Genomic DNA, 19440 nt, shown 5'->3' with positions numbered 1-19440 from the left:
GATTTACATTTCCATATTTTTCTTCTGGTGCAGAAATGGAAAATAAGAAGGAACTGCAGGGGACACAGTGACAGAGAAGGATGAGGCTGACCAGTGCCGCCACATACACCTGTTTCTGCATGAATGAGTTGAAATTGAGGGAGCGCAAGACCAAGCTGCTCTCCAGGTCCAAGTTTAAGCTTCAGTGCTACTTAGAAGCAAGCGAAGCTGTTCTATCTAAACATAAAATCATAGAAATAAACAAACATACACCCTGTAAAGCTGAACATTACACGCTGTGATAGTGTGAGTTCAGCTCCTGAACAAACACAGTCTCTGTCTTACACTGTAGTGCAGCCTTACTTCATGCTATTTGATAGTAATTCATTCAAAAAAGTGTGCCCTATTTTTTGCAAGTGCTTTATAAAATATTAAAGAGAAACAGCTAAGTGATAGTGCCACTGAGAGGGCAGTTTTCCAGGGCGGTTTTTTGTTCTGTGGTTTGTCATGGCTGTTGCTGCTGCTGCAACAAACCTTACACAACAGTTGTTCATATATTTATCCTGACAAATCATTTCCCTTAATCTCAGCCTTCATCCTCTTATGCCTGGTCTTTTCCTCTAACACTGTCTACAAATGTCTGATTCTATCATTTGCTTTATGAGAAAAATATACTAAATGCAATGTTAAAGAGGGTTTGTTTTTCTTGTATTTTTTTTTACAACAAAGCTATTCAAATAACTTGTGCAAAAAAAGTGTTTCATAAACTACAACCAAGCGTGTGTGTGTTAGTGTGTGTGTTGGCTGTTGATAGCTGTGGGAAGAAGCTGGGGAATGAAGGGAGGCATCAGCATGGACCCTGGGGAGAGTGCGTCTGATTGGATCCTATCAGAGCCAGCCAGCACCCCACCTCAGGCCAGAAGAGATCCATCTGGTGCGTCTCCTTCGATTCCATTTCAATTAGTTAAATCAATACTCCTTCGTGGCAGCGTTAACGGCACAGTTTTTCTCTTTATAATTTCATTTCATCCCACCTCCTGACCTTTTTCAGTTCTTTCTCAACTCTGTGGGTTAGCTGAAGGGACTGGGCTGTTGGATATAATGAGGCTGGCACTGAGCAAACATCTTCCTTTCAGCGTTGATGCTGCTCAAGTCTGCCCACAGCGCCCAAGCATGGCATTTAGATCACATTCATTTTCTTCTTGGTGTATTTGTGTATTCTTACATCCATTTAATACCTCATGAAGAATGTATTGTGAGTATTGTAACTGTGAAAGCATCAGGCTGCCTGTACTCATTGCAGCATGACTCAAGATGAGGCAAGTTTAGCCCGGGCTGGTTTCTCCCAGCGGAGTGCACTGTTGGAGATGACAACACGGGAGTGGACCCAGTCTTCATGTCTACACTGAACAAGCTTGCCAGCACTAAAGCACAACTACCACCACCACCACTGCCACTCATGGAAGAGCATCACATTTCTGTTATTAAAAGCCTAAATATCCCCCCTAAAATGTCCTTACCCTTTCATAACATAGGCATAAAAACACAACAATAAATTAGTGTAGATATATAGAAATTAATCATTGAATGCAAAATTAATTAAATAAAAACAAAAACAGGAAAACTAATGTAAATCAATAAAGGAATAATAAATATATGTAAAAAAAAATGTTCAGTACCAAAATGTTTTCACTTAAAGATGTATTTAATGATTTACTACTGCATTTATTTTACATTTATTTACGCAATGCCAGTTTTGTTCTCCATAGATTCCAGTACTAATCAGGAAAAAAAAAAAATCAAATTTAAGAAAGTGATGCCCATAGTGTGTATCTGTGTATGGGTAATAAAGGAACAGGTGGCAGCTGACAACACAGGCAATGGATGCAGAGAAGCCACTCCTCACTGGTGGCAGAAAATCACAACAAACAGAATAATAACCTCCACCAGCAAGACTCCTATACCTGGAGAGAAAATGAATTTGCGGAATTTGATAAGGGCCAACAGGGAGCCTTCACTTTTGACGGGTACAACTAAGGAATTTGCCACAGGTTCAAAAACTAATCTAATTCCTCAAACAACACACTTGACATGTGAAAATGTCCTATATTGGATTTTGTATAGGCCGCAAAATGTGTAGATGGAAAAAATACACAACGGTAATTGAGGGATTAGAACTCAACTACACCGGTGAAATGGCATTATGCTTTTATCTCGGCATTACTGTTACAAAGACACTGGTGTTAAGTGTGTACCAACAGGTAAACAGACATTTTCCATCCTCTACACAGGCTCACGGCAATATTATATAACACTCTCAATGGAGGGAAAAGAGTTAGTTCAAAAATTAAACTAATGAACAGCTAATGTGCTAAGAGCCTTCTACTATTTCTTCCCCACATGACAAAATGTACCAGCTACTTTTAAATAACAAATTAAAATTGTCTCGGCGGCTTACATCGGAAAAAATTAATTGAATACATCATTACACATTGTTTTGGTAACTGGATGCCTTGTATTCGACTCTTTGAACCTTTCTACGTCTATGCTGTGTCTCATTAGCAGTGTGTGATGCTGTCCTGGTCAGGCCACCACGCACTGCTGCAGCAGCTTCGGCCAGCGCCTCAAGGAAAGAGACAGAAGGGAGCTACTGTCATTCGTAATGATACGCCAGTGATTCCTAGAATAACAGGAAGTATACAAGTGTGTCTGATAGGAACACTGCTGTTTCAGTGCCACGGTCAAAGTCAACAATACAAAAACAAAACATGGCCCCTTGTGGTTTTATCGATGAAAACTGGACCGAAAATGTACACACGTCGTTAACTAAAACAAGACTAAAACTGCTGAAAAAGTAAGTAACTCAAATGAGACTACATTTTAGAGATTTTGCTGATGAAATGAAGCTAGAATTAAAAATTATCCAATGATTGAAAAGTGACTCAAACTAATGTGCATTTTATTTAGAAGACTAAATCAATAGCAGCTGTCCAAAACGCCTCAGACCCACTGAGGCTCATCGTTAAGAAATCAAGTGAATTTATATCAACTAAAATGCCAATAAAATATTAAAATTGGTCACTGACTAAGATAAGAATACTCAGACTTTTAGTAACTAAAAATGAGGAAAAACAAGCAGAGTGAAGATGGCTAAACATGCTGAAAACTAACAAGGACATTTGATACACGACTGAGACTAAAACAGCTACCAAAATGAACACAAGGCAGCTGATTTGGAGTCAGTTTTAGTCTTTTGACTAAAATGCATATTCGATTCAGTCACATGTTGTGGCTTGTGGCTGTTGCCTTCATCACAATAACAATGAACAGCACTCTCACTCCGCAGTCGTCAGCTTTGCAGAAAATAAAATGTGACTCAAGTGAGCCAAACAAACATGAGAGTCCTCAAATAAGTCACAATTACACAATGGTGCCACAAATACGTGAGTCACTCACACTGTCACACCTAAAACCAACAGAGGAACTGTGTTACAGTTTGTGTGATTGGATCAGATGATGAATATTGTTGCTTGCTTGACTTCCACGCAGGACATTTAACGCGCTGGTATTCATCAACCTACCTGATCATTTGAATGGACGACAGTTTGGCACTGTCACTCGGTGTGTATATTACATCTGGCCCATAAATAACAGTTGAATGTGTGACGAGGTCAAACCCAAACTCGTAGTATGTCAGCGACAAACCTGCCAAGATCCTACAGCAGTTTTGTGAGGTGTTTGATGATCTGTGTGTTACGATGACAATGCTCTCTGGCTTATCGCTCATTAATCCGGAGCTATAGTATCACACACACACATGCACGCTCTTGTCGCTGCCAACACTGGTGAGCTCCACAGGGCCTGTCAGCCATGCTGTGACACCGAACATGACACTGTCTGCAATTTGCTGGGTGCTACCTGTCTGCCCCTGGCTCTGCTATTTGAAGTTTTGCCACCTGTGCCTCTGCAACCTTACAGTAATTCAACAGCTGAACCAGTAAGGGTGCCTGTTCTCTGCCCAAGTCACCTTTTAAGTTAATTTTGGAAGCACCTGCAATCTGCAATAAACATCAATTAAAACTTTGACCTGATCTATCAGCGCGTGCCCTTTGGTGGCATCCCCTGCCCTTAAGCTTCATTAAAGCCTTTCATTTTGGGCCAGTGTATTTTGGTGCAGGTGTTATTTATGGCATGCATGCTTGTGCCAGGTAACACAGATGCTGTGGAGAGAACATTAAGAGAGAGAGAGAGAGAGAGAGAGACGGCGAGGGAGTGAGAGACAACTCTTTGTTCAAGGTTCAACCAGACCTCACAGCTGGCAGCAGGCAGTGAGCAGAGCAGCCCACTCTCTGAATCCTGCCTCCTGTTAGTCGGTTGTTGACGACATGTGGCAGTGATATTATCCAAATTAACTGCATCCCCCATTGGTCCCAAATTCTTAGTTGGGTACTAATGGCCACCTTGCCTATTAATCTGAGAGGAAGTTGGATTTGGGCAGAGGAGGAAAACAGGTGCAGGGATAGAGAGAGAAAGATATGGATCATATAGATTATTAATGAACTTTTTGATGGCTGTTGACATGTCCCAGGTCTGTTTGGGACGCCATATGTTGCCTTGGACACTTCATCCGCAGCTGACCTTAGGTGACTGGATGGCCCGACCAAGGCCACAGAAGAAAACTAAAGCAAAGCGGGCACAGAAGTCACAGTCTGGATGTGCCATTTTTCCTTGAAAGAAAGTCAAAACTGCACCAGCAAAGTCCAATTATGTAAATCTTCAGAATTTTGTGAAAGATGTGTAAAATTTACATCTGGGTTCATGAGCACTATCTGGCTGCCAGAAAACACCCGTAAATATTTATTACGGAACATCAGTGAAGAGTGTGAAGGTGTAAATGTCTAGCAGAGAGTGTGTGAGCTCGTGTGTGTCCAGCTGTGATGTCCTCTGCACACCCACACTGGCAGGAAGGTGCCGCGTAATTCATTATTTCTGTTATTTAAACCTCATAGGGTTGATTATCTTGCAAAGTGCAGCACACTTGTACAACTTCTTAGCGATTGCATTTCATTTGTAAGTAAATTTGTTGCCTGCGTGATGTCCCTGATTCCCAGTATTTCTGTTTGATTGTGAAGCAAATTTTAATAATAATTTTGGAAACGATGCAAAAAGTGAATTAAGTGGCTGTTGGCAAATAAGCCATAGGATATGTGTGTTTTCACATTTCACAGGAGTTAATGTAGAAGAGCCAAATACTGATTTGAGACTAACGAACTGCAAGTGTCCCGCAACATTCTGAAGGATGCATGGCTTCAGAATACATCTGCGGTATGAATCTTACGAAGCAGAAGTGTCTTATGATTCAGATGAAGATCCGTCTTAACTCTAGAGGTGCTTGTCAACATTATTGACTTACTTGTGTTAACCTCTGTCTCGTCGCTCTTATGAAGCCTTACTTGATAAGAGTTCATAAGTGTTTAATTTTTAATATTCTTTTGACAAAAAGACAGGGACCGGCTCATAATTCTGCTGTGATGACCCATTTTCAAATAGTTTCTTTGGTCTTCTTGAAGGAGGTTGTGACTCGGAGCCCACCTGCCCTGCTTCAAATGACCAAAGAGTTAGCAGTCTCTGCTTTCGTCCTGCCGTCTTTCCCTCTGGAATTTTTAGCTATGTTATTTTACACACACACACACACACACACACACACACACACACACACACACACACACACACACACACACACACACACACACACACACACACATATATACTTTCTTAGAATGTGTTCATAATGTCCAAATGTAAGAACTAGATTTGTTATGTTATTTTCAGTTTTCAATTGCAGGTCAAGAGAGCCTCTGAATATTGACATAAATAAACATGCTTTCATACTTTTATCCTTTTTTTTTTTTTTTCAATGCTCTGCAAAATTTTATGTCTTGCTCTCGTCTTCCGTTTGCACTTTAAATTTGCTGTCATTTTTAGAAAGGATTTGTGACACCCTTTTTGTCATATATAATCACATTTGCATCTAGTCGGGAATTTGCATCCTATTTACTTATTCACAGTCGACATGGTGCCAATTAAGAGCTCGATTTTGTGCCACCACACAGTCATGTCAACATTTCTTGAAGCTAATCTCACTTAAATCAATATCTTCACCTTACAGCCGTGATTTTCCACTTCCTATCTGCTGTTTGAATTTAGATGTAGATTAAATTGCTGCTACTGCCTCATCAAAAGTACCTCAGAAACATGTTCTTTTTTTTTTCTTTTTTTTGCGAAGACAAGTGTCCAAAATCGCTCCACACTTTTATTTCAGCCTCATTCATACCAGGATCTGCTGTGAGTCGCATGTTTTCACAACTTCTCCATTTCTGTCGTGTAAAAAAAACCAAAACTTCATACATACAGCACCATCCTTTTACATGCATGTACTGTGTGCATGTATATAGTATTATAGAAGTATTTCCATCATTCTGTGACTTCAGGTCCAACCGGTATACATCTCATTGACATATGCAGCACAATGTCCCCTGAGGACACATTCAAGGATTCATGTGCAGTGCACAGTCATCATATCTTTGTAAGACTGCGAATGGAAATGCTATCAGTCTGCTGAGAAGGTACTTTGAATAGTTGGAGAAGGAAATGGATATTGAGTGAAAAGACAGAGATACAGAGGATGGAGCTGCGCTCTGTAAGATGGCGAATGCTGACTGTGAGAATCTTTTGTGTGCGATAACAGCGAAAAATGTGAGTGTCTCTACCTGTATATCTATTTAGACAGAGTTATACTGTGGTCTCTTTCCTGTGTATGTTTTTGTCCTTTGAGATAGATAGCATGAGACAGAAAACAAAGAGTCAAATTACATTTCACAAAGAGAAAAAAAGAACCCATCTGCGGGTTTAAGCATGGTTATTGATTAGAAAACTTTAGGGGAGATGAGAGTCTTTGGTATTACCTTCATTTCATTTATACCTCATCTCTTACTGCAACAATAAGAGATTTTTACAGTATTGTTTCAAATATCGGGGTATAATGGAATAATTTTATCATTATCAGATGTAATAACCCCTAAAGGAATGAAAACAGGCTCTTTTTGGATGAACAAATATAATTGAGACTCAACCATTTCAACTGAATGTACCTATAAAAGATGAGTTTGTTTTTTTTTTTTAACTTCAGCACATAAGAAGATTTTTCTTGGCATATAATTCACCAGTATTCCAACCTTGAAACCGGTACACAGCTGCAACCCTACGGCCTCAACTACTTCAGAATTAGTAATAATGAAATTTAAATATGTCTGTAGTTAATTGTTACTGTATGTTCCAGACTGTGTTACTTACAGGCATAGTCTGTCCACCATGCAAGCTGTTGATGGCGGCCTGTGCTTCTGCGTGGCTGGAGAATTTGACGAAGGCGCAGCCTGCATACACAGAAGAAAGACACAGAAATGTGGAAAGGGCACAACATCAGGGAGATAACCTTGAATTTGGGTGGGGGCAAAACACAATTTATTACCATTGTTTTCATGTTATCTGAATTATAAATATATTCTGGCATTTGTGTGTTCAGTGCATAAAATAATCAGTCTAATTGTAGTGAAGGCATTAGCTGTGTGGAACATCCTGTCCCTCGCCCATTTCTAATTCCACCCCCTTCACTTTGGAGCATGGTGCCAAGGCATTTACTATCCAGACTTGTTTGTGATTGTTAATCTGTTTAATATTTACACATTGTGATTTGTGTGCAGTCACTCATAAAAGAGATTATGATGACAATGGCATGGTATTATAATCTTCCTATCTAACTGAATCTTTGCTCACATATAATTTCAGACGGGTTGGGGCGGGGGATGGGGTGGGTGCTTTGCTCAGGGGGTGTTCAAATCATCTTAAATCTGTTGTGTAGTTAATGCTCAAACGGAAAAGTCAACTTAAAAAGTTGGCCAGAAGACAAGGGAAGAGGCGTTTGCAGCAGTGTTCTGGAGCCTCGTTGCATTTGCATTTCAAATCATATTAAAAGTGATTCAAGTGGGTAATAATAATGCAAAATATTAGATTACATTTTCTAACCACATGATGAAGGAGTTTGTCAGTAGGTGGGTAAGGACAGTCTCACTTTAACATAAAGAGAAATATCACAATGTAGAATACAGTGGAAGTGAAAGGTGGTAATTTTCAAAAAGACATTAAATTAAAGAGGAGCTATTTCTCTAAGCATTATGGTGGTCATAGACTGCATGTGGTGTTCTGCTCTATTATGTCCTATTCTTATCCTTGCCTTCAGGTAGCTCATGTGTTAAGTCAGAAGATACCTAATTAACAAAGTCATGGATTAATTCCGCTGCTTTTCATTAATTGAGTGTCTTAGAACCGGACCAACGTCTCTTGAGTTCAATCCCCCGGTTGATCTTGAGAATGGCTGATAGCTTTTAGAACAGTCATATGTGTACATTTATTCATTCTAGATTCATAGCAAGTGTTTCACTTGGCAGTGACCTGTTCACTTCTACGTCTCACGAGTGGGACAAACATATTAATCCTTTTGTGACAAAGTCAAAAAGACTGAACTTAGGGACAGGCAGTGTGTGCACAATCAATAGAAGACAATTTCCACCTTTACCTTGAGCTTTCCATCCACACAATAAATGATAAGCAGTGGGAAACTATTGTGCGTAGAAATTCAGTGAGTAGTAAATGCCATGTGTTCTCTGTACTGTCAAATGTCCTCAAAGCCGTATGGATCTACAGAGGCAAACAGATAAGTCAAACAAGCCTTTGATTCTGTCACAGCACTCCAGGACCCTTTTACTTCACTTGAACACCCCTCAGAGTCGAGGCAGGAAAGGTCTTCATTTGTCTAACTGAAATGTGTCAGCCGTCCGTGTGCCATTTGACTGCAACTCTGTCTTTGTAGGAACAAACACATTTAACCTTTGTAGTTGAAATAATAAAGGGCAGTTTGTTCTCGTAAAAGCCATGTGGTTTTATAGGGTGAGATAACTTGCTGTTGGTTCCCTTGACATGACTATCAGATACTGTGCCAGGATCCCAGTGACCCCACCAGCTAAACCCAGAGAGTCAGACATTCAAAACACTATCATTGGCAGAGCCATGTCAAACATATAATGTCCTCAAAAACAAAACAAAAAACCCCTCTGTAGCCTTGCTTTTTCACTGAGGGGGGGGGAGAGAAGAAGAACATGGAACACAACATCTCAAAAGAAAGCGAGACTGCCTCAGCCTCATAAATTATAGTGCACATTTGAGTTTTTGAATTTGATGGCTCAGAATAAGTTGGTGAAAAAGGAAAAAGAGAGATTGTATTGCTTTCAAGCGAGAGGATCTGCACTGCCTTTTGAATTCCCGGGGTAATAATATGTATGCATGAATTCCATCCCGCTGGATGGGTGACATTTATAACACAACTTAATTATAGACCTAAAAGCCATCTCTCTATTATTCCTGACAATTCGGGGGCTCTATTCAATTCTGGCAGCAAGTGTTGCACTTTGAAAGTACTTTGAGGAGCAGCGCCATAGAGAGATGGATGTTAACTTCTCGGCCTTTTTATCGGGTGAAGAGGGGTGCTGAAAAGCTTCTGAGTAGCATAAATTTACATCAACAGGGGACTAAGCTTCCATCATGGAACAGATAGCACTGTCAATTTCAAGGTCCGTCTCGTTCAAATTAGAAGAACCTCATTCTGAGAAAGGCGGTTGGCAAAATAATTTGCCATAACAACCAATAATAATTGCATTGGACTGTTGCTCAGTGAGTGATAGGACCATATGAGACCTTTGTCTGGCATTCAGAGTTAACACTGCCCCACACTTTTCTATTCCCACACTGGTAAAGAAAGAAAAGTTTCGAGCCGGTGATAATAGAGACAAATACCAATACAGCAAACGTATGGCATGTGAAGAGAGGAGGAGGGAAAAAAAGTTGTGGTGTGGTGGTGCAGGAGGGTGAAGAGGAGTGAAAGCGCGAATGAGGGAGAAAACTAGCTCCTGTCTGACACAGCAGCGCCGGCCTTATTTCATTTTATGTGCTGTCAGTCAGCTTGAGGCATCTGAGCAGACAGGAAGATAGGGGTGGGGAAGGAGGGAGGGTGGTGGTGGGGTTTGTGAAAGAGGAAACAAGCCAGGGAGAAAGAAAGGTAGTGGGCCGTTGGGGCGACACAAAGCAATAGACCCGGGATTAACAGTGAGAGGAACAGATGTAGACACAGATAGGCCTGTGGTTGGCTATAGCCAGGCTTTCTCTTTGATTTAATCAGAAGGCACATGCATTATCAACCCCTCTCCCTTGTCGCCTCACACACCCCTTTCACACATTCAGACTCCTCATATAGGAGGATAAATCACAGTTAACAGTGAGAAAGGACCGTGAGGGTTCTGAGCAATATCGTTGTCATTATCACTCGAAATATGGCTGTGAGACAGGGACTAAACAAAGGACTCCCACAACGACTGCACCGGCATCATACATTTCACAGCCATCTTTAATTTGACAATGCTACTAACTAAATAGCACATAAGCCGCTGACATGAATGCATAAGCTGTTCGTGAATGCAAGCAAATCTGCCACACAATGAGTGACAGCAGCGAAAACCCCAGCGCCAGGCTGCTTTATTTACAGTAGGACATCGTCCAATGCTGTCTCTGGGGAGGGGTGACGGGAATGTGGGAAACAAACATGATTACACCCTTCCATTTTTCAGATAACAGGAAGAGGAGGAGGAGGAGGAGGTGAGCAGAAAGACGAGGTGTTGTGTGATGTTTTGTGTTGAGTACAAGCCCAGGGTATGAGGAGCTGCCGTGATGAAGAGACAGCATAGGAAGAAGTTAGAGGCAGAGTGAGGGGTAGAGCGAGGACTAAAAAGGGAATGGAAATACAGAAAGTAGTGAGAAAAAGGAAGCGAGAGGAAGGAGGTGTTGGAGCACGATGACAATGAGGTAAGAAAGAAATGCAAGCGCGGCACAGAAGACGTGGTGACAAAAGAGAAAGGCTGAAGGGAAGGATGAGTAATTCAGAATCAAAGTGGATCGCAGATGTCAATGAATGCACGACGGGTGATGCGGGCTCTTAAAAATGTAAAGGGCTGACAGAGAGAGAGAGAGAGAGACAATACACATACATATAAAGGGATGCAAAGAGACTGAGAGGGAGAGAGAGTGGGAGGTGTGTGGGCTCTGACCCTTACTGGCCCCATCAGGCCCTCGCAGGACGGTGCACTCCTCGATCTGCCCGAAGGTCTCAAACAGCCGCCGGACGTCATCCTCGCTCTGTTGCTTGCCGAGCATTCCTACAAACAGCTTCCTGTCTTCTGGATTGGAAGAGAGGAAGGGAGAGGGAAGGAGGGAGGGTGGAAGAGAGGAGAGAACAGACAAATGCTACAGCTGATGGCACCGTTCTGCTGAGCTGAGAGGAACCCCCCAACCCCCCACCCCCAGCCCCTTTTATCAGCAACCTACACTACTGCTGCTGCTGCTGCTGCTGTTATTGTTGCTGATCTTGTGTGGTGCGCCACGTCGCACTCATGTGAGGGAGCTGTATTCCTGTTTCCACTAAACTAAAGTTTGATACAGAGGATGTTTGCAGCGTTAAGGGTTTCAAGCAAAGGAAAAGACAGCAGGAATGTTTTCTTCAGTTCAATGTACTGCTGGATCATCTGCATGCTTAAGTTGCTCAGATCGAAGTGATCACTGAAGGACATTTTATCACCACCAAAGGATAGTATTCTAATCATGTGTCAACGTGTCATCTGTTATGCAGTGAATTATAGCTTTAAAAGGTCTACGCACATCATAAATTCAAGAAAAAGTGCCTCATTATGTGTATACACACACACACACACACATATACATATATATGTATATACATACATATATATATATATATATATATATAGTACTCATTCCTGATTCATCTGCCTGTCCACCATTACAAATGAAACATGTTGTAAGGAGGGACAAACGTTCCAAGCTTTATAGAAAAAAACGTAACAGTCAAGCTACAAACAAAATGAGTCCATTAGAATTTCAAGATATTATTCTGCCCAGTGTTAGCTGGACAGAAATAATGAATGAAGCTCCTCAGTATCAAGGTTTTTTTTTCTTTTTATGGATAATTAGGAGCCACAGGTTTGCAGATTTCTCATTTTTCACCTCCCAGCAATTGCAACAACAAATTAAAGGAAAGTAAGATCCACACAGTGCAAATTCAAAGAAGGAATTTGTCTTCCTACTACTTTGTGCACACAATGCATAATTCTTCACAGTCGGTATACAAGTAAAAGGATAAATGAGATTTATTTTTTCCTGTACCGCATCACAATTCAACCACGTAATAACCAGGATCACAAGATATTGCTTCAACCCAGTGATGGATCGGTTGAACACTATGGTCTGGTTCTCTTTCTTCGGAGTAGAAGAATGGCAAATCATTTTAGAGGGAAGTTTATATTGTGATATATAGCCCCCCCTAATCTCTGCTTCAATTAAATGTCTCACTTCTCACTACAGTAAACAAATTGCTTTATTTTGAGTCAAAAATAGACAAAATGACAGGAAGGGGGAAATAATTTTGTGCAGGATGAAGCATCCGAACCAGAAATTTATTACATCCTCTGTCACAACATTTTGCAATGACTACTTCTTCAACCCGTCCCTGTGAGACATGTTACGTTCAAGTCAGACTGTAGTTTTTTCATTATTTTGGAACTAGGATTTAACATCAGGGTTGTGTTTTTTTCCCAGGCCAAGCCAAACCCAAGTTAAATGAGAATTACCACACTAGCGTAGATACATTTAAAAAGCAGGTCTGCGAATATCTTGACTGCTACTGTGCCTCATACTGTGCTCACCGGGGGGACATTATAGCTCAGACATATGGACTCTATACTAAATTGTAGGTGGTCAGAAAGCTGATTTCGTCTAATTAATCTTCCCCGTGCTCTGGTACTAGACAGAGCATTCATCTTCTTTACATCTTTTACATTATGCATCCCCTATTCAGCTGTGTTGTGGAATGAAATGGCTACTAGCACAAACCCACCTCCAGAATAGATGGAAAGTGGCAGGATGAGGAAGAAGAGTTTATTGGAAATGACACTGTTGATCTTCAGTGTGAGTCATTTGACTGGTAGGGAGCGGGTGAGGAGTGGGGAGGAGCAGAGGGCGAGAGCATCACCTGGGCCTCGACAGATGTGACGCCTCCTGTACCTGCCAGGCCCCATTAGATGCAGCTGTTCTAAAAATAAAGCACCAGGGCTTCCTTTTTGCAGAAGGGAAATCGGATCCTGTTCCATTTTTGTAAAGTTCAAATGAGACACGTGCATGCTACCCGCTTGGCCACACAAATGAGCACCTGCATAATCAATAAGGCCACGGTGCCTGGTCTCTGCTGCTGGTGCTGAAGCTGTGGTGTCTGCCCATGTTCATGTCTCACACAGCAAACCCACCGTAGAGCCTGCTACGGCTGCTCATTACTGTTCCTGCTCCCTTGGAGCTCCAGGGTTGGAAGCGAGCGAGAACCTAGAGGAGAGCACCGTGGAGACAACCACTTATACCGTCGGCTGTGATTTAGTAAAGACTGACACGTGGGCAGACATTTAGCTGAATGGACATAGACTAGACATTTGACATAAGTGGAGGAGTTGGTGAAAAATGAGCCTGACCCCTGCTCATCATGTGTGACTTTGCCATGACTGCCCCTCTCCTCTGTCTTTCAGATTTTTACTGAAGTGTCACTGCTCTACTTAAATGGACAGAGTGCAGTTTTACAGGCCTCCTGTAGTGTGTTAATGTTTTGGGACAAAAGTCTCATCTCGGTCCTGGCCCGAGGACATCTAATGGTGGCTTTACAAGGCTAATTAACAAGCTATGAGCGAGGTAATGAACTTTCCAAATGTGCTGGCAAACGCAAAAATAAATTACACCCCAGTGAAGGCATTAAAGGAAGTGTGAGTGTACTTCAGAGCCTTCCTTTGGGAGAGCCACTGTGAGAAAATGAATTTGGAGCTGCTATCTTTTCATTGCCTGACCTAAGAGTGTCTCAGTTGGCCCACTGCATGCCCTGGCCGGAGTATGGATTGCTATTAATTAGTCCACTTTGCCCCTGTCTCCAAAGAAGCTGTTACTGGATTCTGAAAGTTCCTGCTCATCTCCTATGGCCAATTGCAAGCTTTGAATTGGCATTTTATGAATATGAATAAATATCTTGTAATGCACCCTCCACACAAGGAGATGACTCTATAACTCCAAAGAGTAATCCATTAAAAGTGAAGAGGTGGAAAAAGAGAGTACACTCAAGTACAGTCATGCTTCTGCAATAAGAGGGGTGAGGACCTTCCTATGGAATTAACTGAGGATATAGAAGTATGACAAAACTCACTGAGCTGACTGTTTGACCTCATTGTACTTATCTCTCATTGAGAGGGACCGATTGTATCCCTCTAACAGGGCTGAGCCGTACAGCTGAAGAACATTTGAGCTCTATTGCACTTCTCTGCTCTGTGCTGAGGAGACCTTTGTAATCTGCACTTTTAAACATTGTCACTACTTAAGAATAAAAGTGTGTATGGGGTTTGCAAGCCTGCCTACGTCGTAAGTTTTGTTTTTTTTGTTTTTTATCACTGCATCCTCAAACACCACTAATTAATTTATAAACCTCTGGAACTCTGTTTTATACTTAATAATGTAATTAGCAGGTTTAAAAATACATAATTTTATTCCAGGCCTGAGCCGGTGTACTGTCACATTCATATGCCATGTCATCCACACTTGCTTTTTTTGTTGTTGTTGTTGTTGTTGTTTCCCTCGTGCCTCATCTCCTGACTGAAGGTCGGAGCAATTGTGTGGAAAATAGTTCCATGTCAGTCTCCAGCCATGTCCAACCTGAGGTGGCATGTGGACAGCCCCATTTTATGAATTCAAATAAAAAAGGAGATCAAAAAAGTTATCAAAACACTACTGACATCTGACAATTGCTTGTCTCAGGAAGCCTTTTCATTTCAGCCCCCGGTATATTAAAAATTAATGGATTTTGCACAGACGCCATATGCTGTCAAGATTGATGCCCCTCTCGCCGGAATAAAGTGCTACTTGTGTTGTAGGCTTCAGTATATGCATATAGATTGAGCTTTTTCTCTTCCTCTCTTCTCTCTTTGTCTCTCAATTGCTCCTTTTTTCCTTTCCCCTTTATTGTCATCTCTCACCCTACTCTTTTTCTCTCCGGGCAAAGAATCAGTTGCTGTGAAGTCTACTTTTCAAATGTTTCTGCTTTTGTTTGCCAATAATGGGAATATTCTCTTTAAAGAATTACTTTCCTGCTCCCGTGTCGTGGTAAATATTTCTTTTTTTATGATTCTATCACTTATTGCCCGCTGGCAATAGTCAGGGAAGCTTGGTAGTAGTAAGTGTTCAGAAAGCATGGACAGCTGCATCCAACGATAAAAGATGCCTGCTAGGCCGCTGGGTGCATTTCAGATGCAGAGTAATGTTCCAGGCAGCACAACAGAGAAGTTGTGCTTCTTATGGACTCATTAGAAAAGCCTGATTCTGGATTGCACTGCCTGGGAGGCCCGCCACCAGACATGCTCAAACATGTAGGCGTGTAGAACTGGTGTATATAAAATGTTAGAAACTGCATCTTAATATTGAGTTTTGTTTCTCCTCATCTACTCTTCCTCCTTATCGTGTGAAAACTACAGCTATGTTAGAATCACAAGCCTTTGGTAAAACCTTTTTTTTTAGATAATGAGTTTCTCATGGAGAGTAGAAAACATTAAAAGTGCCACTAGCCAGCAAGCAAGTGGCAACCTACACACTGAATACGGCAAGTTTTGACAAGGATGACACTCAATACATTTTAGTAAACGTTTATTGATTCTTTTTCCTTAAGTTCTGAGTTTGTCCACAACAGGCTTTAAGTAGCTTTAATGGTTTATTGACAAAAAAACCCTCTGTTTTTGGGGGTTGCCATTTAATCAAGTGTTCAACAAAATGATAATAAATCAAAATGTGCCTGCTCTGTGTCGTGCAGTGATAATTTTAGTGAAGATTTTCTCTGACCAATCAGCAGTCTGAACTTTTCTCACACCACCTTTGAATGTTGGCTGAGCTCTCTTTAGACTCGATGGAGCTGATATTAAAAAAAAAAAAGTATACCCAGTACCAGGTACTAGTCTTAATTGAGCTGATACCATGCAGTAGAGATAATGTCCATTTGTCTCAGGGTTTTTCTCAGCACACATATCATCCACTGCTGCAGTTCCTCTTGACTTTTGAGAGTTTTGCTCAGTCGTGTCCAGGGGCACAGAGGGATCTTTTGGCTTCATTTGCATGTAAAGTGGAGCATACTCCTCTGTGGGCGTGAGGTGCCTCCAGACAGCCCCTCCCCTGTGGCCTTCCAGACTGAGCCAGCCAGCAGCCTTCACTTATCCCTACCTGCTGCGGTTGGGTATGACAGCGCAGTGCGCAACATCTTAAGGTCCTGTCAATCTCCCCGCTGCCCAATTGGGGTCAACCTCCTGAGGAGCAGCAGGTTGGCAAGGACAAATGTGACCCATTCACAAACACTCCCTTCAGCTAGACAGACAAAAGGCATGAACATGATATTAATGCTCGCACAGGACTGTTCCGTACCAAATACACGGACCACAATGCTCTTGGCACCGTATAAGTACCTAATAAAGCCAAAGTGTGTGGAGGTTATAAACAAGTGGAGAGAGCAGACTGGGTAGATAAATACAAAAGGAGTGGAATGTTGTGAAAAAGTCAATGTTGAGGTTGTTAGGCATTTTGGGAGTGTTGACAGCATCTTATCAGGGTTCAAGAAAGAAGAAGGTGTTGCTGGCTGACCCATCATCTCTCTCTCATCAGTGGGGTCTGTAGTCTCACGGCAGTGTGCTGGGACCTGACTCAAAGATTGTGTTTAGATAATGGCCATCTCCAATCATAGATAATCTGGCCCCATGTTTTCTTCACAGACACAGTGGCAGACAAGGTCAGGTGGAAAAGATTCCTGGCGAGGCGAAGAGGAAATGGCTCTGAGATGATTTACTACTAAGATTCACTCAGCTGCCTCCACCACCCTCCGTTAACTTTCTCATCCTGTCATCTCTTTAACTTTCCTTCTTTTTGTCTGCGATCTCTCACTCTTGTATTCCTCCATGGGCCTTGTACCTTCCTCTATCACTCGCTTAATCTTTCCCTTGCACCGTGGCACCAATGAGACAGGCGAAGAAAAAAAGCAATAGCGAGAGTAAGAGAAGTCTACTTTTCCTCATTTTTGTCCCTTTTGGGTTGAAGGAAATTGCTTGGATTTCAAATGGAGATATAGAGCATGTCTGTCTCTGCACTGTCCACAGACTCAGAGAGCAGGAGACCAATGCTTCAATTGTGTCTCGGTATCTCTGTGTTGAAATCATGGTTTGGTAGAATCAGGCAGAAGAAATGGGTGTAAAACACATCAGATAAATGTGGACTTTGTGGGGAAGAGGTCGGCTTACTCAAGAAACAGAAATAGACTCAAAGGCTGTGAAGCTCCCCTCCCGAGCTCCTTTCTATCTCAATAATCCAAGGAAAAAATAAAATGAGACATGACTCATGCTAATAGACAGCCAGAGAAGCAACACTGTGATCTCTGATGGCAGCCAAGCGGTAGGATTGTGCTATACACTGTGCCCCCGTATTTTCTCAGCTCCGGTTTTACTTTTCCTCCTGACACTCCCATATCCCCAGAGACAGGATGTCTCTCAGGGACAGCACGTACAAAAGAGGGGCTACTGGAGTCTCTAAATGGAATAATGGGCCTTAATGCCTGTGCAGACACGAAATCAAGACCTTTGCCCAACTTCCCATGACAGATAATTGCTGATCTCTCGGTAGTGATAAATGTGACTCCATTCTAGAGGTGCAAATGTCCCGGTTCAGCCTGGGGTTTGACAATCTAGAAGCCCCTCTGGGATTTGTGTACCTGGCTTCTCCTCAGCCTTCCAGAGATGAATCCTTTGCTTCTTTCTCTCCCTCAGTCAGCCATTGCCCAGCTGTCTATTTTGCTTTAACCACAGCGCTTCATAGTAAATCTCATTTCATTGTCAGCTGTGACTGTGGTTTACTTCCCTGGCTTGTCTGCTGACTTCCTGTCGCCATTAATGTTCAATATCTCTGTTGGGGCCTGTCTGCTTGGTCTTATTTCATTCTGTGTTACGTCCTATCCTGTCCTCCCATATACAAAGTTCATCTGACAGACTAGCAGGGGCTGCGCCAGCCTAAGAGACCTCTGTATTTCATTCACACTGTCTGTTCGTCTCCCTTCTCTTTCTGTTGAAAAAGGCTAGTAATTGATATTGGGACCCATCCATCCTCCTCTCTTAAGCCCAGAGATCTAATTTATCTTGGTAAGAATGCCGATTGGCTCTTGCCAAGGCCTTGTCGGTCAGACTTTGCCTGTTTTTAGATGTCCATTAATTAAAGTGCCGCCACGAAAAAATAAGATCTGCATGGGTGTGTGTGTGTGTGTGTGTGTGTGTGTGTGTGTGTGGCAATAGAAACGGGCCATCTTATTCACACTTGAACATATAAATCAAAGTTGTGGCTCAGTTTAATTTGACCTAGGCAATCTAAATCGCCACTCTGAAATTCAAGCATGGGGCAGAGACAGACCAGCTCAATTAAAGCCAATTCTACCTATGTACGTCTTTAACTGGCTTAATCTGCATTAACCTTAGTGATGTCGGTCACAAATGGGTTCAGAATGATCTAGTCAATCACCGTGTCTCTCCTTTTATGGCTCAAGGGACGTGCCTTTGGACGAGGACAAGCGCGATGTAAAGTGCAGTTGCCTTGTAGGTAGTGCTTTGAACAGACCTTGGATTTGAATAATATAAAGAAAACTAGGTTGTATGATTAAATACAGATTATCCTGTCGAACATATTACTGTACTTCAGAAAGTTTCAAAATCAAGCTACAAAAATTGCTGTGCAATCGTGTTAGATTAGTATTGATTAAAACAAACAACAATTTGTGGTTTCTAGACAGAACATTTACAATCTCCTGAGTCAATGAGTATTAAAAAACGGAGCTGTTTTGTCTAAATTTGTGGTTGCTACGTGTGTGTGTTTGGGGGATGGACTCTGCAGCCTCTTATCTGCAAGCGTGCTTGACCATCACTCAGTAGAAATTGAGGGAAGGAAATTCTTCGCACCCCAGCCTATTCTGTTCTTTATTTTATGTCCCTTTCCTCTTTTCTACCATGTCTCTCTGTCTTGTCTTTGAACCGCTCCCACTGACTGTGAACCTGAGACAGCCCCTCTGCTGGCACAGATGGGAAGTCAATAGAAGCAAGTGACCTATATTGCAGGCTACTCTACAAACTCCCTGTGTGTCTCAAGTGAGAGCAGAATATTAAGGATTGCGTGTGTGCTGTGCCGGTATATTTGTGT

The 19440-nt window shown here is 41.9% G+C and overlaps 1 protein-coding gene across 10 annotated transcripts in view; it reads right to left on the bottom strand.

Annotated features, from left to right (window-relative positions):
- The window catches only part of celf6 (CUGBP Elav-like family member 6), a 135353-nt gene that overhangs the window by 22374 nt on the left and 93539 nt on the right, over window positions 1-19440 (bottom strand). For 6 of the 10 annotated variants that reach the window (XR_015110524.1, XM_086188745.1, XM_086188780.1 and 3 more), the window contains exons 4-5: window positions 11190-11318; window positions 7333-7412 (exon numbers count right to left, since the gene is read on the bottom strand). Coding sequence is in view for 9 of the 10 variants with exons in the window: in XM_086188745.1 (XP_086044871.1) it covers window positions 7333-7412; window positions 11190-11318 (209 nt within the window). In the remaining variant the exon portion in view is untranslated. The remainder of the gene's footprint in view (window positions 1-7332; window positions 7413-11189; window positions 11319-19440) is intronic. The other 4 variants (XM_086188772.1, XM_086188736.1, XM_086188789.1 and 1 more) reach the window with 2 other exon arrangements.

The sequence above is a fragment of the Aulostomus chinensis genome, chromosome 2, assembly GCF_037954235.1.
Source record: "Aulostomus chinensis isolate RoL2024-O1b breed Wild chromosome 2, RoL_Achi_v1.0, whole genome shotgun sequence".
Classification (NCBI taxonomy): Eukaryota; Metazoa; Chordata; class Actinopteri; order Syngnathiformes; family Aulostomidae; genus Aulostomus; species Aulostomus chinensis.
This window is presented reverse-complemented; position numbering and strand designations above follow the sequence as displayed.